Source organism: Heteronotia binoei, chromosome 21 (genome assembly GCF_032191835.1).
Source record: "Heteronotia binoei isolate CCM8104 ecotype False Entrance Well chromosome 21, APGP_CSIRO_Hbin_v1, whole genome shotgun sequence".
NCBI classification, from domain to species: domain Eukaryota; kingdom Metazoa; phylum Chordata; class Lepidosauria; order Squamata; family Gekkonidae; genus Heteronotia; species Heteronotia binoei.
In genome coordinates this window covers 167,642,942-167,664,667 of record NC_083243.1, presented here as the reverse complement: position 1 = coordinate 167,664,667, position 21,726 = coordinate 167,642,942, and the positions used below count along the sequence as shown (strand labels likewise).

General features: G+C 43.0%; 1 protein-coding gene and 1 non-coding gene across 8 annotated transcripts in view; one reads left to right on the top strand and one right to left on the bottom strand.

The window, feature by feature from the left end:
- The window catches only part of SYT7 (synaptotagmin 7), a 335,907-nt gene that overhangs the window by 45,265 nt on the left and 268,916 nt on the right, over positions 1 to 21,726 (bottom strand). For 5 of the 7 annotated variants that reach the window (XM_060262265.1, XM_060262268.1, XM_060262266.1 and 2 more), the window contains one exon: positions 8,061 to 8,183. The exons of the other annotated variants lie outside the window; for them this stretch is intronic. In XM_060262265.1, coding sequence (XP_060118248.1) covers positions 8,061 to 8,183 — 123 coding nt within the window. The remainder of the gene's footprint in view (positions 1 to 8,060; positions 8,184 to 21,726) is intronic. 7 annotated transcript variants of the gene reach the window in all.
- On the top strand, positions 20,649 to 20,715 carry TRNAL-GAG (transfer RNA leucine (anticodon GAG)). The gene has a single exon. It is a non-coding gene; the product is annotated as a tRNA-Leu (tRNA).

Below are 21,726 nucleotides of genomic sequence, written 5' to 3'. Positions count from 1 at the left end.
ATTTCTCCCATGGGATCCAGGGAACTGGGCAAAGGAGGCTCTGGGGGGGAGAGGGAGCCTCAGGAAGAAAGGTTTGGCTCAGTAGCTCTGCTGTGCGATTGAGAGAGCCTGGAAAAACAAGCTCTGACTCCCCCCTCTTCTTCCCCAAGGGAGGAGCCTCAGCCAATTGCTCTGTAGCTCCTGTGCAATTGAGCAAGCCTCGCAAAGCAAATTGTTATGCAGAAGGAAGGAAGCTAAAGGGAGAAGAAAGCAGAAGACAGCCAGTTGCTTGGGGGCCTGAGAGGAGCCCTGATTCGGCCCCTGGAACGCATGTTTGATACCCCGGTACTAGGAAATGCTTTATTTTTCACCAAATAGGTCTGGCAATGCTGTATTGGCTTATCGTCAATTGACTGTGCTCACAGAGTCACATAATATCACTAATAATGTAATGTAGACTTGATTTTCTGGCTACCTTGATTTATCCTATAGAGCAAAAACAGCCATGTGCCAGTACCTCCGAAAACCCTCTTTTTTCACTGGGCGTTTTCGCACTCACCTTCAGCTGGCGCGACCCCCCTCTTCACCGCGCAGGATCTGCGCGGATTTCGCACTAAATGCCGCGGAGCAGCCGGAAGAGCCGGAAACTCCCATCGCAAAAGCCGCGCAAACGGAAACTGCTTTTTGGCGGTTTACGTTTGAGCGGCTTTTGCGCCAGGAGTTTCCGGCTCTTCCGGCTGCTTCGCGGCATTTAGTGCGAAATCCGCGCAGATCCTGCGCGGTGAAGAGGGGGGTCGCGCCGGCTGAAGGTGAGTGCGAAAACGCCCACTGTCTTTCTTTGTGCCCCCACAACAGCATGGCTGTGAACTAATCCAATAAAGGAAGCAGAACTCTGTCTCATAAACACAAACATGCCTTCATCAAAGGGCCTATCAACAGAACACATTCCCTTTCCTTTGGCTACTCCTCTTCCATATGTCAAACATGCCTGATTTCAACAGGCCTCAAGTCAGCTCAGATCTGAGTAGTCTATACCTCTGCCAGCTACCAGATGATCCCAGCATGATGTGTGTTTCTTTCAGAGCTCTACCTAATGTCAGAGACCTTGCTTTTGATAATGTTGGGAGAATTCATAACAATAAGGAACTTCACTGGTTTTAACAGGTGCATTGCTTCATCTTGACATAAAATGGGAACTTGTAGGAAGTCAGGAGAAAGAAGTGAGCCAGGAGAAAGAGCTGGCAGGAAGCGTAATACCAGAAAGGCACATACAGAAGTGACATAAACCTGTTCATTGCCCTCAGAAATACAATGGCAATGGATTTACAAGGAGACCAGTGGTCACAGTTAGAAACAGACTGACATACAGTACAGTCACAAATGACATACAGCACAGATATATGCTTGTAGAGGGCATCTCATTCTCCCTCGGTTCCTTTTTCCCTTCCCTGAAAGCCCCCATAGTCACTCTTTTTCCCTACTCCCTGCTCTCCTTTTCAGATACCAACAAACCTACCTATATCTGCCTCCCTCTAAAGCTTTTCTTCCTTCCCCCCTCTGGCAGCCCCTACCTAGGAAAACTATAGCCCAACTGTGAGTAGGGAACTCAAAAGGAGCTGCAGGGGGCACCTCATTTCCCCCATATCCCCTTCCCTATACCATTTCCTCTTTTCCTCTACCTGGCAATCCCCATATCCTCACTTTCCCCTACTTCCTTTTCTCCTTCCCACCCACTCATCTACCAACCTACTTTTTATTTGTGCCCCATCTTCAGCTATATATTTATTTACTTCGTTTATACCCCACCTTTCTCTACAATGGGGACTTGAAACAGCTTATATCATTCTCTCCTCCATTTTATCCTCACAATAACCCTATGAGGTAAGTTAGGTTGAAAATGTGTAACTGGCTCAGTGTCACCCAGTGGATTTCCACAGCAGAGGGGAGATTCAAACTTGAGATGGGGTAGACAGCTTGTTTGTGAATAGCTGGAATGCGCAATTTAGGTTCAAACACCTGCTCTGTTAAAGCAGCTTAATGTGGAAGAGGTGTAACTACCATATCCTGAGGCAACCTATTGTCTTCTTACTAAAGAGAATAAGCTGAACCAGGCTTGGGGATGGAGAAAACGGCATCAAGGGAGGAGGAAGAAATATCATTTCTGCAGTTCCCTACAGGACGGATGTTTAGGGGAGAACTCTGTTGCACGTTGTTGGAGACATGGCAAGCCTTGTTTATACCATGAATATGAGCACTGGGTATGAATCTGAGACAATCAGGTTTAAATTCTTCACAACGCCAACCTCCCTCCCCCCATTGGGTGTCCCTGGATCAATCACTGCCTTATCTACCTAATAGCTTATTGTAAGGATAAATAAGAATCACAGTGCATTTTGCATATTACCAAATGCTGTATAGATAATAGATAACAGTATTGCCCACACAGAGATGGATTCACAGATAAATGTGGGGACACACAAATGTTTTCACACATCCCAGTAGAAAACTAATCATTCAATGCTGAGGCCCACCATTGGACAAGGCTATCCTTTTTAAATAGCCAGTGGAAGTCAGTGTCAAACTTAAGATTGCAGTCAGCTGGGTCTTACTCACTGAATTTTTCTATAGGATGTGTAAAAAGAAGCCTGAAAAGCACATAGACAAATTGTTTAGAGGCACAAAAATAATGTAAGCGAGATGCTGATCAAGGGAAAAAAAGACACCCCAAGACATTGATCTGATACAGATACCTGCTGATATTTCACAAAGTGTTATGATAACCCGAAAGAGATGGACCAGCACACACCAGTGAACACATCACATCCACTGTGCAGGCACAACACAGTGTTATACATACACACCATACCTATGTTGAGGCGTACTAATACATATCCAGAAAAATACACATAGAAAAAGAGCAGCAGACACAGAGACCAAGCATATCCAAACACAAGAAGTGGGAAACAGTGGACTCCAAGTCTTTAATATGAGCAGAGAAACACATGCAGAGTTCCAGACATGCTGGTGTGCACTGGCATACAGACTGGCACATGCATGCACAGAGAGGGGACTGAAATAGCTAAAGATGAAAAACCAAGTTATAAATAGAGAGAGAGAGAGAGAGAGAGAGAGAGAGAGAGAGAGAGGGAAAGAAAGATTGACTGTCAGGAGGTATGACAAATTCAGAGTTATTTTTGCAATCCCAGAGTACTGGATCAGCAGCAAAGCCATCTGGGGGTTGGTTAATGCTACAGAAACCACAAGACAAGCACAGGGGGGGTGGGGAGAGAGAGAGAGAAGAGGAGGAGAAGAAGATCTTCTGTCATATGGACTGCAGGCTGCCTCCTGATAGAAGGGACATGGGGTGGAAGAAAAAAGAAATAAACACATACATACACATATTAGTAAGGCAGAAGCTGCCACCACGCGCACAAAACAAGGCACTGAATTGGAGTTGCCAGAACTGACAAAGGGAAAAGGCCGGGTGCGACAGTAGCAGCAGGGCTAGAAGGAGGAAGAAGAGAAAGTGCAAGGTGGCGGGAGGAGATATTACATTGGGATACAGGATAGGAGAACACCAGGTGATTACTGCAAACAAGAGTGCTGGGAGCTGATATACTGAAGTAAATGGATTTGAATACACTCGCCCACAAGCTCCAGCTAAGGATACTACCAGCCCCCCTGACAACCACTTCACAACCATCAACCATCAACATTCTATTGGCCAAGGCAGGCAGGCAGGGAAGTGTGTGGAAAGGGAGGGAGTATGTGGAGGGGACACAAAAAAGACAGAACAGAAGCAGTATAGTGGGTGAGTAGAGGAAGCAGAGAAGAAGTCACACACAAGTGGAGTGCTAACGGGTGGAGAAATGCTCCTGTTAGAAAAAGAGAAGGGAAATAACTTGAGAGATATAGGGCCTGAAACTGAGGTCCAACTCAGATGTTACAGAGTTGGTAGTATTTGCCACTCCCCTGATCCTCCTCCCACACCTGTGGTTCTATCCCAGGCTGTTCACTAACATACTAAGCTCTGATTTCATCAGTTTATGCTGATTGCATTATTTCTTCCTATATTATGATGGTGACTGTGGCAACACTAATGGGGAAAAGAATGATGCTATTACTACAGACTCATGTGACCAGAGTGTAATAATGACTGAGGTAGGGGATCAAGCTATGGGGCTTTGATGCACCTACCATGTTACCTTGGGGATGTACAGTCTAGGCCTCACAGGGAAGCAAGAAAGGAGAAAAGGAAGTGGCAGCTAGTCTTTTCTGATTCATTTAGCTTCTTGTATCAAATGTAGGAGAAACACTAAGCTCATGGAGCAGAGCAAGAAGCTGAACATCTGTGGCACTGACAGATGAACAGATCACATTCCCATGAATTATGCTGCAACAACACTACGTGGTGTTTGGACAGCATTTTAGGTTAGGATAAACTTGTTCTCTCTGCCCAGGCATACAGTACCAGCATTTCTCCTTTGAGTCATTCTCTGGTTAACAGTGTTTTTATGTTTTTAGCAGGACATGAAGACATAACCCCATTTAAACTGATGTCTCTGCAATTTCTCCTATTGAAGTAGGTGATACTAAGAGAACACTTTCTACATGGCCCCGAGCTTATGGAACCAACTTCCAGAGGAAATGCGGGCCCTGCGGGATCTTGAACAATTCCGCAGGGCCTGCAAGACTTTCCTCTTCCGACTGGCTTTCGATGATGTAGAAAATTAAGTACTAATGATACCGCCATCATAATAAAGAACAAATAGCAATAGCATTAGCACTTTTATAACTGTAATTAATTTTAAATCTATTAGAATTTTAATGTTGAATGTAACCTTGTTTTTATACAATGGAATGTTACTGTTACTGTTAGCCGCCCTGAGCCTGCCCCGGCGGGGAGGGCGGGATATAAATAAAATTATCTAATCTAATCTAATCTAATCTACATGGTTAGTTGCTGGTGTTGTAAGCAGAAGTCCATTCACATGACAAACAAGCATGCAGAAAATTTACAGAGTTCGGTACATTTACCATGTGTCCAACCCACAGTCTTTGAACCACTATACAATTTGGAGTTCTGCAGCTTTGTGATGGTGTGTTCAACATGACTGAGTAGAAAGCCTACTGCATTATAAAGAACCGGAAGTCCATTTCACCATGTGTTCAAATCTAGCTAGATCCAAGTCAACCCAAACATATATGTAGCCATTATAAAATGGTCCTGTGAGTTTATGTCCTTATAGACATGGTCTAATATGTCTGGCCCAGAAAGATGCAATTGAGAAAGTCATTAAATATGTTCTGGGACATGGTACCGCAGATTTAAAGCAGCAATACTTTCATCTTAACATCAGTTAAAAATTCTCATTGCGGTTAATACGCTACTCTGCTGCATGCAGCAAAGCAAAGAGCCATCTGACTTGAGGTGGATTCCATTTAAAAGCTTACTATGCAGTAATTCTAAGGAGACTGTTCAGTCATTTCTTTATTTTTCCAGATTTCTTGGTGACTTCAACGAGTCGGTCATAATGCAGGGCTTAATAGTGTGGAAACTACTGATAGGCGCCTCTTGTTACATAGAGTCTGAACCCTGCTACCTAACAGTTTATGAAAGAGAAGACACTTTTCCACTCCCTCCAGCAGAAGTTTTCAAATGACGATTACAATGCTCCTAGTTGTCTGACTGCAGCCCAGTGAGAGAGAAAATAAGCATCAGTGTGTTGTGCCCAGTGTTAGCAAACAAACTGATTCAATTTTTATTTTTCTGGTGCTGGGATTAGGAAAGTTACTCTAAAAGAGAGTTTGAGTAATGAGAAATCAGACATATGTAGCCTAGTCATTCTGAATGAATGTTATGTTTTATGCAGTGATCTTTTCCACGTGTATCTGAACATGTGAACAAAGGGCTCCGCAACTCATGCATTAATGTGGCTATTATTCCAAAGATTCTTGACAAAATTATGAATATTTTTGTAGAAAAAATTACAGCAAGAATAAGCCCCAAATTTCTGCTCTGTAATGCTAGATGCCTTCCCAAAGGCAACTGCACATGTTGCAAGATGCTTTACAAACTTTGTCACATTTTCATGCTGCATGTCCAAAATACAGGTACACAGTGAAGGCCAGAGTCTGTAATAACTAGAGAACTTTAATGTCCCATATTTATCCTCACTGATGTTTTCACAGATATCTTTCAATGGGTTTACTTCCATGCCCTTGATGTAGTGAAACAAGAAGTGACCTCCATATTCAGTCCTCTCAAAATGTCTGTAAAGTCTGCATTTTCTACTTGCTCACCTTTTTCTGTCTTTGAGTCGCTGGAATCATTATGCAGTGGATGCACTAAACACATACAGGTGTTCTTATTACTGAAGCTGAGTCCATAACCCAAGAGGGCATGCTCATGGAGCTGGGATTAGGAAGACTTGATGATGCAGGGGGACCTTCCAGATTTACAGTGTATATTATGGACATGTGCCAGCAAGTGATACTTCCACTGGTTTCAGCGGCCTGACTGGCCTCTTCATCTACCTGCTACTACTTTATTGCAGTTTGGAAAAGCATGGGTGGAGCAGTTGGACAATCAAATGGGGAGTGCTAAGATATGTAGAGGAATATAGCCACAGCAAATTAAAAATAGCCAGCAAGTGAGAACAATGCTATTTAATTAATGAGCCCATCATGTGAAATCTGCTCCTTCACACCTTCTGTCCTCCAGAGATGGAATCTAACACACACGTGGAACTGTTTGAAGCCTCTGTCTCTACCCAGGAAGTTCCCCTCCCATTGCCTATATTCTGAATCACACAACATGACCCTGTTAGATCCTATTAGCCAAGTAAGGGGAGTATACAGGATGGAGAAAGCTAGGAATGAGACACTGTTATTGCTCTACAGAAAGCATCCTGCATTAAATGGCAATTTGAAGCTCAGAATAGGCAGAGCTGGTATTGATAGCTGCATCTTCAGTAGAAAAATGTGCCATATATATGTGGCTTTTGTCAGCCATGACCTCCTTGTGATTATGAATAGTCTTACAGTGTAGGACCTTGGTTATCACAGTTTACTTCATCACAGAGGATACTAATGGAAATGGTGTCAGGGCCAGTGCTTGTTGGACCTGCCAGTGCTGACACATTCTGAGTATGCTTTCTCACTGCTCCATAGTTTATTTTGCCTGCCTCCAGAGTAATCTGGAAGTCCTCAGTCTTTGCCACATTTATGGAAGAGGCATGGTGGAGTGAGGCACAGGAATTATAGAACTGCTACAAAACATTGTCCTCAGCATTCTGATTGAAAGTTCCCTGTTGCCATGAAATTTAATCTCATTTGCAAGATCAGGGAATTCCCGTCTGATATTGTATGTGTGACCACAAGAAACCACATTTGCCAAACAGCATTTGGGCAGAAAATTACTTCTTAATTGAATTCATGCCCTTTATCAGGACCATGGAGAATACAAGGAGATTAAAAACTGGTGATGACTGTAGGGTACTTTTTTAAAAAAACAAAAAACCATGATGTACTTTAATTCAGGCTTCCTAAAACTTTGTGAAACCTTCCACAGGGGAAACAAAAGTATTTTATTTGGAGGCCACACTCCTTATAGATAGCATTGCCATAGCGGACCTAGTCAGAGAGGCCATTTTCAACCCAGAACACTGACCACTCCTAGTCTCCACAAGATATGCTTCTAATATGGCATACCCACACCACATATACCATTTATTGAGACTGGGAAGAGACAAGGAATTGGATGGAGCTGAAGAGAGATATAAAGGGAAAGGTTTATAGAAGCATATGTTCCAAGCAGAGTATACACAGGAACAAAAGGTGCAGGAAAGAAATTCCAACACCTCTCTTCAAGAGGGACCTGACTATCAGAGGTAGAATGAGGTACACTAAGCAGGAAGGGAAAGTGCTGCTAGACCTCCTTAGCTGTATCACCAAGACCAACAGTGGGGCTTCTCTTGCACAAGCCTTCCACCCTCAAGGGCTGTGATGTAAGCCTCCTCATGAGACTTTCTTTCCTCTTGCTGTTTGCTGCCACTGAAACCCCTGTCTCCTCCTCATACCTCTTGTCCCCCTGAGAGTTCTGGTTCTGCTGGTTGCCGGTAGCTTGTAGATCAGGTATATTGGCAAAGTCGTCCTGTTCTGAGAGCCCCAGTACAAGGGATAACACCACCATACGGCCTTCCCTGTCCATAGGTGATCCAACCAGGGGAGCGATGAGGCCCCAAATTCAGTGAGCAGGTTGCAGATCAAGAAGACAGACAGACAGGAAAGAGAAAGAAAACAAAGCTTAAGAAATGAAACTGGCAAGAAAACAGTACTACAGAACTCAATGCAAAGAGATTTGAATATATATCAACTGTACAAAACACAGACTTTCCCAACGTCTCTTAAAGAGGCAGTGGTCCACCCTCTCTTGAAAAAGTCCACTCTAGACCCGGCCGAATTGGCCCATTACTGGCCAGTCTCGAATTTACCCTTTTGGGGGTAAAATTATTGAGACGGCAGTAGCGCTACAGTTACAGAGCTTTCTGGAGGATGCTTCTGTCCTAGATTCCCACCAGTCCGGCTTCCGTCCAGGCCATGGGACAGAGACAGTTTTGGTTGTCCTGGTGAATGACCTCCAGCAGCATCTGGACTGAGGTGATTCGGTGGTACTGATGTTGTTAGACCTATCGGCTATGGTCGACCATCAATTGCTGACCCACCGCCTTGCCGACGCAGGGATCCAGGGGTTGGCCTTACAGTGTCTCTACTCTTTTCTTTGCAGTCGGGGACAAAAGTTATCAATTGGAGGAGAATTGTCTCGGAGACATGCACTTAGCTGTGGTGTGCCTCAGGGGGCAGTTCTATCCCCGATGCTGTTCAACATCTATATGCGACCCCCTGCCAAGATTGCCTGGAGATATGGGCTGGGTTGCCACCAGTATGTTGGCCACATCCAGCTTTATCTACTGACGGATGGCCGATTTGATGATGTCCCAGAAAACTTGGACCAGGCATTGCAAGCTGTGGCTGGATGGCTTATACCAGATTCACTAAAAGGTGCTGGTCATTACCTTCAAAGCCCTTTATGGCCAAGGACCTGCTTATCTGAGGGACCGTGTGTCCCCACACGTTCTCAAGTGGGCACTAAGATTGGGAATTCAGTATCTTTTAGTGATCCCCGGGCCGAGAGAGGCAAGACTGACGGCTACCAGGGATCATGCCTTCTCAGTAGCAGCCCCCTACTGGTGAAACCAGCTACCGGAAGAGGTTAGAGCCTCGCGGGGCCTCGCTCAGTTCCACAAGGCCTGTAATACCATACTCTTCCGGCTTGCTTTCCGCTGATTTTGAGACTTATAACATCAGGAGGAATTCAAGAAATACTGATGTCAAAACTGAATAACACCAAAATGTTATTAACACCAACTGTTTTAAATTTTAATTGATTTTATTATGATGATGCACTAACAGGTTAGTCTCTTATTGTTATTATGACTATTGTTGTAAGCTGCTCTGAGCCTGCCTCGGTGGGAAGTGCGGGTTATAAATTTAATACTCAGACTCAAAAACACTGAATGCCTGGGCAAGATTCAGAGGCCAGGGAGAACAAAGAATAGATGATTCACGTAGAAACAGTATTGGGAGTGCTGAATAAGACTGTGTTCACAGACCAGCTTAGATGTCTAAACATCCTGAGGAAGATTGTCATTGTGAATGCCTTTTGCAAAAATAAAACTTGATCTTTCCCCAGAGGCAGTTGCTCCTCATGGTTCACATACAGCTGAACTTCAAAACACAGTTATTGTTGGTTAATTTAATTGAGCCACTGTGGATGTCTTACATGGATACCTCTTCTTCTCACTAATCAGTGATATCATGGACTACAGCCAGCCAGTAATCCCGATGTGGAATGAACAAGGGGGAGCAAAGTTAATGCTAAGTGTAGAAAAGGTGTGGGTTATTGGCAAATGATTAAGAGTGATTGACAATGACAAATGTGGCCTTAGAAAGCAATTCAAAACAATACAAACCACTAGGGTAGGGATTCCCATCATGGTGTCCATCAATACTTTCCCAGTGCCTGATAAGTGTTTTTTAAATGTGGGTGGGGCCAAATGCCCAGCAGTGCTTCTGACTGGCCCCTGGAGATTGGCTGCGCAGATTTTTAAGAAGTTGCTTTGGCAGCAGCTGCTGCAACTACAGCACTAGGATCTTCACTGAGTCTCTGAAGATAAACTGTGTACTTGCAATTTTTTTTAAAAAAAATATTCATTTTAAAGGGCATCCTGTTAAACAAAAGTTCTGCCCCAAATGCTGAAGTATTACTAATAGAGTTATGCACAACCTTGCGTTCTGACATTTTGTGGTTGGTTCCACCTCTGGTGGCAACCATTTTATGTCTATACCCACCACCCCATATCAAAATTCCAAAGGTGCTTCGCATGCTTAAAAGTTTTGGGACCCCTATACTAGAGGAAAGTTTTTTTTTTAAATTTGGCATTTAGATATACATTGAATGGTGCTTAAATTCTTTATTGTAAACAGCAAGCTAAGTGGGCTGAGCTGATTTGATTTGAAAGTGAGTTAGAACGGAATAGGGGAGAGCTCATTAACATGAAGAAATAAGTTATGTAGGAAATTTGCACTATCTGTTTAGTTATGAGTCAGATCAGGGTTCATTTGACTGATTTCCATATTTTCCCATTAATTCTGATACGTAGTGTCGAAACAAAGTGAAGTCTCTGGGTGAATTTAATCAGCCATTAAATGAAATCCCACCCGCTGGGCACAGGTGGTCATTTTGAGGAACAGATTTTATAAACTCATATCAGCTCCTCTTTTAAAGCTCACCTCTGTGGAAAACTTGAGAGGTTTTTAGTGCTGAGCAAGAAAGCTTTTTAGCCTTTGTTGGCAGACAGCTGCGCTACTTGCCCCAGGCTGCTGAGTGTGGTGCAAAGGAGAAACAGTGCCACGACCCTGGTTCAAGTCTGGTGCCTCTCCCAATGAGATGTGATGCGCTGATTTTCTGACATGCATGCGCTGCTACTCACTGCACCTTGCAAAACCTTTCACATTGCTGGATTCAGAATGGATCAGTGCACTCAGCTGACTGAAAAAGGTGCTTGAGAAGCTCTGTAATTAGATTTGAAGCTGTTGGCCTGCATGTATGGGAGATCAGATAAGCACATGACTGAAAGAGAGCCAGACCTGGCAGGAACCGAGGCAGGTCCAAACAGCAAACTGCTAACCAAACGGATCTGGCAAGGAGCATTGCCACCTGCTCCTTCTTTCCTTTGTGAGACTGATGTATATTCAATAAATAGATCATTGATCTCTATTGGATAGGGAGCTATATTATTAAAATGCAAGGCCCTCTGAAACTTCCTGTGTTCTGGCTGCAGTGTTACTGCTACCTTTTAGTTTGACCTTGGGCAAAGAGTCAACTTATCTGTGCCTCATTTGGTGTGCCTAATCTGTAAGCAGAAGGATTCCATGTGAGTTTCAATATTCAGAGAATCAATCCATGATTGCTAACCCCGCCCCCTCCCCCAAAAAGTTGGAAAACAGAAACCATGCTTAAGAGCTGTTCAGCTGCTTCAGTTTGGATTGCTGAGATTGAACGAGTGTAAGGAAACTTAAGCGTTATTGTATGCATAAGCCATACTTGCATAGCGCTTCTTACTGATTCATTCAATGTCATCTTTTTTCTTTATTCAATTGCAATATTACATCCAGGTACAATTCAGTGCTGTTTTTCACCTTTAAGGCTCTACAGGGCTTGTGGCCAGGGGACTTAAAAGACCGCCTCCTCTCACATTGCCCAGCTTGCCAGTTAAGATCTTTTCAAGCCCTGGTCTCTGTACCCCGCCTGGAGAGATAAGATGGGTAGCAACTAGAGGCAGGGCTTTTTCAGTGCAGCTAACTCGCCCTTGTAATGCCAGCTTCTAGTTTAAGGTCTGTTTAAACAATATCATTTTAGGCTGTTCAGTGTTTGTTTTCTGCTGTTTTGATGCAGTGGCATTTTTTAATGGCTTTAACTTTTTAAAATGGCTTTACTGTTTTTGATTTGAGCAGATCTCTGGAGAGGTGGTATAGAAAATTTCCAAATACATAAATAAATGACCGTTTTCGCACACAGCTTACCTCGTAGTCACAATCCTGTTCCCTCCACAGCGTCTGTCGGATTTCCCACCATCTGCGCCGGAGTTACAGGAAGTGCCGCGGCTTTTGCGTAGCAAACGTAAACTGGGTTTTAGCGGTTTACATTTGCTACTCAGAAGCCGCGGCACTTCCTGTAACTTCGGCGCAGATGGTGGGAAATCCGACCGGACTCTGTGGAGGGAACAGGATTGTGACTGCGAGGTAAGCTGTGTGCGAAAACGGTAAATGTCAATGGCATTTTCAAGACTGCAGCCGCTTTTCATGGGTGTTGCGGCAATTCCGATGATTGCACTATTGGTGCAATTAGTGCATACTTACAATTTTCCCCCTGTCAAGGTTCTGGCTGTTCACATTCACATCAAGGATTGATTTTCTGCTTTTCTCAGGGGGGAGGGAGATGCACATGAGCTGAAGCATTGCAGCGCTTTAGCAGCTTTAAGGGGGCTGCGCAATCCCCTAAAGCGTATCCTCTGCCTATCAAACAATAACTAAGGGTCATTCCTGGCATACGTGTCTCACCCCTTATTGGTTGTATCTTTTCCCACATTTGAGCAGTCTCTCTTATTGGCTCCCTCCAAAATTTTTGAATTCCTTTACCTGACTTGCACCAAGTACACAGCTCCAGTAGCGTACTTAGTGTATTTGATACCCAGAGTGGATCATTTTTAACACCTCCCCTCCTTTATTCAATAAAGTTGTCCAGGTAAGGGCTCAAGTGGGCTTACTTCCGATGAACTCAGTGGGGCTTACTGGATCATTTAAAATTTCCAAATACATAAATAAATGTCAATGGCATTTTCCGGACTGCAGCCGCTTTTCATGGGTGTTGTGGCAATTCCGATGATCGCACTATTGGTGCAATTGTGGATCATTTTTAACACCTCCCCTCCTTTATTCAATAAAGTTGTCCAGGTCAGGGTTCAAGTGGGCTTACTTCTGATGAACTCAATGGGGCTTACACTCAAGTAACCATGTGTGTAGAGGGGCACTTCCAGTATGGCTGTACTGAAGAACTGGGCCAAAATCCATGCTCAGTCATGGAATTTATTGCATATTGGGAGTCACTCACTAACTCCCAGAGCTATTGTAGATAAAAAGAACATTCTGCCATGAGGTTTCATGACAGAGTGTGACAGAAATATAATATCGCTACACTCAATAATTTGTTATTCTGTTGTTCGTTAAACAAACTTGGACTATGAACAGGATGAAACAGTCAAGAGTGTACAACTGTTTTTTCAAACCATCACCAACACAATAGGATCAGTCCTTTTGCTATCTAAAGTATTCTGTGACATTTCTGGATAAATCAAGTACAATTATGCTACAGCAGGCTGAAAGCAAAGTGAATACATGCAAATAAAACTGAGTTCCTGGATTAGTTTTGTTTAGGTAATAATTTGCCCTAATTTTTCAGATGGGCTGAGCATGCAGTTCCACACTGGAAACTGTGAAGTCTGCTGTTTTCTTTGAAAAGAAGAATATGTAGCTTTTTAAAACTTAAAATTCATCATGCAGCAGTGCTACCATGATACAACCTGGTCTGTAATCTTTGTGTTTCATATACTGCAATCTGAATAATGCAGTTTTGAGGTTCAAGGGATTCTGTTGCAGTATAGGGTCTGGACTAGATTGCCTGATTCCAGTCACAAATCAAGAGATAGCTATCATGGACTGAGCCAACACACTTTTTGTATTCCAAGCTAGTTCTGTGGTGCATGTGAACAAACTCAGGCTAATCAAGTTCTATGTTAATTATCATCATTTCCCTACATATTTCAATCCAGGTAGATACTTATGTAAAATGGAAGCACCTCCAAACAGTATTTGATGTTCAAATATATTTTATGAATATTCCATTGTTGGAGAATTAGTGAAAGCAGTTTTGAAAAAGAAAAGTGGTGAGACTTCCCCATTGATGCTAGGACCACTATAAATGTTTTTCCAAGGTGTTATAACATGCACACCCTTAATTTGTGAAACCTGAAAGAGGTACAATGGAATGCACAGGCAGCAAAGCAATGAGAACTTCAGTAGATGCCCATCACATATCTTTAGGTTAAATGGTTTGCAGGTGTGCATGGTAACTTTCTACTTCCCTACCTTAGAGCTAATATCTTAGAGCTAATATCCCAGCCAAAGGCATTCTTCTTGATTGAGTTCATGTTTAGAAATACCACATGGAATTGCATCACTTCAGCTTGCATATATGGGGCATCTCATATTGCAGTTCCTCCTCTCATCAAAAATTACTGGAATACTGAAAACTAGCATGTAGAGAGAGAGAAGGCAAAGCTCAAACACTTCTTTTTACATGCAATATTTACTTTGAGGGAGTGGAGGGGGGCATTCAAAAGTCTGATCCTTCATCTGAATTTTGAACTAATATTATAAGGACTGTATCATACAAATATGAAGAAGAATGCAAAGGTGCCTTGTGCTGCTAAGAAGCATTGCAACCTCCCTCACCAGGTCTATATTCCTTGGTTTCAAAATAAAGCCCTACAGTTGTCCACAGATCACTTCACTGACCTCAGCAAAAGCTGCAGAGACCAAGAAAACGTTTGCTATAAATAGCTTAAACACTGTACTGTAAGCACTGTTTGCTGCCAGCCACCACGCAGTAATTTCTGCCTTCTGTTCTACAAGGACAAGAGTAAAATGCACACGGTAGCAACAACCAACAGCTGTGTGCGTAGGGGATGGGTGTGATGCATTTAGGACAGTGAGCTTTGTGGGGTGAAATGCTGAATGACCACTTCCACAGAATAGTACAAATATCTGCACTCAGCTTCAAAGTATCTTCAGTGTAAGAGATATGACAATCAGAGTCAAAGCAAATATGATGTGAGGGATTCATGCTAAAGTCCTCATGCAGCTAACAGCAGCCTTAGGGTAGTGTTGGGGAGATTTAAGTTGGGGAAAGGTCACAGGAGTAAACACCTCTTTCCCCAGCAAAACCCTCCCACCATAGGGCCGCTGATTTCTTTACAAATACAGGATATTCTAATCACAGATCTCCTGCATCATGTCTAGTTTGACCCCTGAACCACTTGTTGCTTAAAGGCTGTGATTCTGTCTCAGAACACTTGATTTTAAATTATTGGGCCTGATGGTATTTAAAAACCTTCTAAACTGCACCACATCTCTGCCAAGATACTGGAAAAAGTGCGGCCAAAAGAGTACATACTTTCATATTTGATATGGTTTTGTTACAAGATCAGTCCTTTCCAGTCACTAGGGTTATTTTAGATCTGGAATGTTATGGGGGTTAAGGTGCCAAAAGATCAGGTTGCTTCTGTTGGACGAACAAGAGTCCACAGTTGTGAGGACAGCATTTTTCTTTCTACACCAAGCCTGTCACCTGCCCCTCTATTTGGCCCAGCCTGAACTTGTCACAGTGATCTATTCCATAGTCATCTCCAGACTAGACTACTGCAATGCACTCTACTGCCCTTGAGGATACTTTGGAAACTTCAGGTGATCAAAATGGAGCTGCCAGGCTGTTGACCAGCTCATCTTGGTCTACCCATACATTGCCAAACTTGAGGCAATTTATTTCCAGGCTACCAATTTATTTCCAGATTGGGTTCAAGGTGCTGGTTATAACCTTTAAAGCCCTAAATAGTCTGGAACTTGCATACCTGAAGGACAGGATTTCCCAATAAAACAACCCATGCTACATGCACTCATCATTGTGCAATTTCTTGACAGTGCCTGGTCCTCAGGAACTCCATCCTGCTTCTACTAGGGCAAAGGTTTTTTCCATCATAGCTTCATCTTGGTGGAATGCCTTATCAGAGGAGAGACATGCCCTGCAAGACCTGTCAAGCTTCTGCAGGGCATGTAAGATGGGATTGTTCCAGCAGGCCTTTGGCTAATCCTTTTATTTTCAGTGGCTATTGATCTGCCAGATGCTTTCTCTCTGGAATATTTCTAGGAGCCAGAAGAAGGTTAAGATTTTAACTGCCTTAAGGATGAACCTTATGGTTCAGTTGTATTTTTTTAAAATGTTGTGAGCCACTCTGAGCCCTGCATTGCAGGAGAGGGGTAGGTTATAAATATTTTTTTACAAAATTCTATGTGTTTGTGTGTGTGTTATATATCAAATTATTATAAAGATTATATTATTTTGGTTTCTTCAAGTAATCCTGGGTAATTTTCTTGCTCCTTAAAAAGAAGGCAGTCATTGCAACTGATTGGCAAACTTAACATACTGATGTGGAATCCATTTGGTATAATAAAGGTGATAAAAGAGTCTCAAGAAACTGGAACCCTTTTAAGCTACTTGACTCATTTGTGACATTTATGGATTCCAAGAGTATTCATGTGGATAAACTTAGTGTAGGTTCCTATTGCTTACATAGAAGAAGAAATTGATTGTTACACATGTCATTGATTTTGTAACTGGCACATCAGTTCTAGAGTTGGAGTTGTACAATAGTTGCCAACTCTGGCTTGGGAAATTCCTGGAGGTTTGGGGGCAGAGCCTGGGAAGTTTGAGGGTTGGGGAAGGGAGTGACCTCAGTAAGGTATAATGCCACAGAGTTCACTTTCCAAAGCAGCAAGACCTCCAGGCCTCACCTGAAGCTGGCAACTCCAAACAGATCCTATAAATTTGTTGCTTGCCTTTGTTCTACATATTCCCCTTTTCTTTACTATACCCTTGTAATATTTAAAGTTTTTAAGTAATGGAGGGAGAGGTATGATCCTCACTTTTCTGTGTTGGCATTTTTACCAGGTCCCCTGTATAACGCTGAGAGGATGACAGAGCCGTGCTATTGCTGTCTCCCACAAGCCCTGGGAGGCTAATAAATGCATTTGCATTGAAATGGAAGGAGCAGAGCCTGATGTAAACAAGATTTTTTAAAATTCAGTTAATGGGATTTTTTTTTTAGGTTGGGGGAGTGATAGTGCTAAAAGGCAATAACTTCTAAAAAAGGAAGACAATTGAGCTGATCAGTTTGTTCTCTTTTGTGGGTACTTTTTCAGCCAATTAAGGCAAGAACAAGCAAATGATGCTGTGCAAATGGAGAGGTCCACAATACTCTAGGGATCAAATGAAATCCATCTATAAATCAGGAAATGTGCAAATGAAGAGAGAGGTCTATGAAGCTGAACATGAACATCTTTCTGTTTTAGACCAGGGAATATACTGTGGTGCTGATGTGACAGCACAGGAAAGAAGGAAGGTGTATGCCCAGAATAATAGAAAAGTAATAGAATAGAATTTCTTAAATTCTGGACCAAACTGGGAGAAACTATGAAGTCACCTATTCTAATATCCTACCCAAAAGGCAGGACTATCAACACACTAGGCTCCTCTCAGATCAACTAACATAATCCAGGCCACAAAAGGGCATATTCCATAATGGTGGAAACCAGGGCTTTTTATAGCAAGAACGCAGTTCCGACTGTCTTGGTGTCAGGGGGTGTGGCCTAATATGTAAATGAATTCCTGCTAGGCTTTTCCTACAAAAAGCCCTATGTGAAACAATGGTGACATCAGGGGTGTGTGGCTTAATATGCAAATAAGTTCCTGCTGGGCTTTTTCTACCAGAAAAGCCCTGGTGGAAACAAAGCAAAGAAGTCCAGATGACCTTAAGCAAGTGATCTTGCCAGACAGCATATGTTTCCAAAACAGGCGAAGATAACAGGCACCTTAATTAACTAGATGGTTTGACCTGGTGGAACATTTATTTCCTGTCTCCAAATAATAGTAATAATAGTGATCAGTTCAAATGGGGAGGGACGGTGGCTCAGTGGTAGAGCATCTGCTTGGGAAGCAGAAGGTCCCAGGTTCAATCCCTGGCATCTCCAAAAAAAAGGGTCCAGGCAAATAGGTGTGAAAAGCCTCAGCTTGAGACCCTGGAGAGCCGCTGCCAGTCTGAGAAGCCAATACTGACTTTGATGGACCAAAGGTCTGATTCAGTATAAGGCAGCTTCATATGTTCATATATGTTCAATCTGGACATTAGCAAAACGTCCCCAGAGGGGAATTTTATTGTGAAGCCTGCAGAAAAATTGCATGATCATCACATTATTGATAAATAATTGCCATTTGTATCTTTTAACTGATGATCTCAAAACACTTTACAAAACCACAAATTAATTAAATGTCACAACCCTCTTTTGGAGCTCATTGATCAAGTTGCAATAAAAAAAATGCTTTCTATTTCCAGGCAATAAAAAATATGCTTTCTATTTCCAGGAGCAGACTAGACTCTCAATATTCTCTCTTCTTTTTTCTGATACAGAGAAAAATGTAGCCTAGGGAGAAAAGGGAGGGAGAAAGACCATCTAGGACCAGCCTTTTCTCAAAAGATGTCCTCTAGAGGCCAGAGACAGAGAACACCCTAAGGGCCAGTACCCAAAAAGAGGAAGGAAAAACAAATGTAGTATCTGTGACATAAAGAGTGCACTGATGCACTTAGAGGTAGTTACGGAAGATGAGTTGGAAGGTATACCTCTAGGTCCTGCTGTTCCCTAAAACCTTCATGATTCAGAATTCTACAGCTGACTAAAATAGCTTGTGTTCTGTTGTTCAACTAGTGTTGTAAATATTTTCCCTGGTGTTTAAATAAGTCTTTCCTACAACTAAGACACAGTTGCTCCCTCTCCCTACTTGTGTTGTCGCTAGGCTAAATATACCCAGTGTCCTAGTTTTTCCTAGCATGATGGGCTATCCAAAGTGTGTACTATCCTAATAACCCCAGCTTTATTTTGAATTGTTTCTCAATCTTTACATCACACAAACAAACAACTATGATGACCATGATGCTTAGGAGAGACCAGTACTCCTCTGCTACTACACATGCTTTTTCTGCTAGTTTTGTACCATTTTCAGCACCACCTGCTATAAGGGAGTTGTCACAGAAAGATTTTCCTCAGTTTTTAAATTAATATTCTGATTTCCTGTGCACCTATGATTTCATGCAACTCAAAACATATCTTTGCTTCACTGTCCTAAGTTGTATCAGAGAGGGCTGTTTTAGCTACATCAATCAGCCCCTTTGATACATGGAGTTCTCTGATTCCAGCCATTCATTACATCCAGAACTTTGAGAGAGGGTCTCCCCATAATACCCACTTGAATGTGGGGTGCTGCAGAGGGCAATTCTCTCACCAATGTTTTTCAGCATCTACATGCACCCCCTACCCAACTGGTCAGGGGGTTTGGGCTGGGCTGTCACCAATATGCAGATGACACCCAGCTTGATCTGTTGATGGTTGGCTGCCAAAACCCCAGAAAATCTGACCAGGGCATTGGAAGCTATGGCTGGGTGGCTACAGCAGAGCTGGGTGAAACATAATCCAATGAAGAAGGAAGTCCTATACCTGAGCTGGGGGGGAGTTGAGGGAATAGGACTGCCTACCCTGGATGGTGCATCACTTGTGCCAGCCCAGAAGCTTAGGAGCCTGGGATTGATCCTGGATGCCTCACTTTCTATGGTCACTTCTAGGCTTGATTATTGTAACTCGCTGTACACAGGCTTGCCCTTGTGGCTGATCCAGAAACTCCAGCTGGTGCAAAATGCAGTTGCACATCTGCTGACTGCATCACCTGTGTGGGCACACATTCAGCTGGCACTACGCCAACTGCACAGGCTACCAATTGAGTACCAGATCTGTTTCAAGGTGTTGGTACTGACCTTTAAAGCTCTGAGCAGCCTGGGACTGACATACTTGAGGGACTACCTCTCCTCATATATGCCCTGGAGAGGTTGTCCCTGGCCCAAGGAACGTCCGCTTAGCCTTGACCAAGGCCAGAGCTTTTTCTGGCTTGAACCTGGCCTTGTGAAACGTGCTCCTGGCTGAGATCAGGGCCCTGCAGGATTTATTATCATTCCTCAGGGCCTGTAAAATGGAGCTGTTCCACCAGGCTGAGGCAGCAGGCGTCCAATAAAACACCCAGCCTCCCCTGCTGAAGCTACCACCTTATGAGGCCCAGACTAGAAGACCCTAGAGCCCTATAGTGGCACCAACTAAAAACCATGTATATGGATAAATTATATGATCTGTTTTTAAGTCATGGTGTTTTTAGTTGTTTTTATTGTCTGTAACTTATTTTATATGCTTTAGAGTCTGTTGTGACCCACCCTGAGCCTGCTTGCAGGGAGGGCGGAATATAAATTGAAACAAACAAATAAAAAAAGAAAGCCTGCAATACTCTTTTTCCTGAGCCAGGCAATCATCTACTGATTCTTAAACAGTAACCTATTCATTTGATTTCCAGTTACAAAAACCTCTTTCTTTGCTATTTCTGGGCACAGCCTGTTTCCTTTTCTCTAGTGAGCTCACAACTGCAAAGATGCTTAGAAGTTTTGCTTCAAATGATAATCTGGCATTATCATCCAGCCTGATTAAGAGTTCTTGGAAATGCCAAGACACTATATTGTGTTACTATGGTTTGTCTTAATAAAACATATTACACAGTTTTGTTTTTGAATTTGGCTATGGACAAATATAACTCCCAACTTAGTCTCCTATGTCTGAGGAGGGACGGTGGCTCAGTGGTAGAGCATCTGCTTGAGAAGCAGAAGGTCCCAGGTTCAATCCCTGGCATCTCCAAAAAAGGGTCCAGGCAAATAGGTGTGAAAAACCCCAGCTTGAGACCCTGGAGAGCCGCTGCCAGTCTGAGAAGACAATACTGACTTTGATGGACCGAGGGTCTGATTCAGTATAAGGCAGGTTCATATGTTCATATGTCAGGGGTGGCCAACGGTAGCTCTCCAGATGTTCTTTTTGCCTACAACTCCCATCAGCCCTAGCCAGTATGGCCAATGGCTGGGGCTGATGGGAGTTGTAGGCAAAAAAAAACATCTGGAGAGCTACCATTGGTCACCCCTGTCCTATGTAATAAATGGATTACCACTGAGCTAAGAATTTCCCTCTCTAACCATATACTATGACCCCCTCCCACTGCAGAAAATAAGTAACAGTCACACTCCTACATATGATGACAGCAAAGGCTTCAGATTAGCCCTCGATGCTTGGAATTTAGAAGCTGTCACCAACAGGGAAAGTATTTTAAACAGATTAAAAAATCACACATTTCAAACCGCTCTGACAAAGCCACCTTTCCAGATCACAGCAAGGTGAATCTGAAGAGCTGATAGGCACAGATTTCATGGATAAGAAGACCAAATGCCTATTTGTAAAGGGGCACAGAAGAATCACCTCTTTCTAGGAGGATTTGTCAGTTTTGCAGTGATGTAAAGGAAACCTTAATGTTAACCAAAAAAGAAGGGAAGGGAAATCCCTAAATTTGCTAGGCTTCTTTCTCCCCCAAAGAAGAAAAAAATAAGGCTAGACTGCTAGGTTTGAACATGGGTTTGAATCTGGTGCAAATCCCTGCTTAGCTCCCAGGCTTCCAGAATAGCCATGAGTCTCTTATTTGCAATTTCTGCATGAACATATAGTGAGTTTTTTATGTGACCCCACCACATACCACTATTATTTCTCTAATATAGAAACCTATACTCCTTAGCTACAAGAATCCACCGGCAGCATGGCCAGCAAGAATAAATCAGAAGGTCCTGTTGTCCAGCCTTTAAACAAAGACTGGATCTGTCATAACCT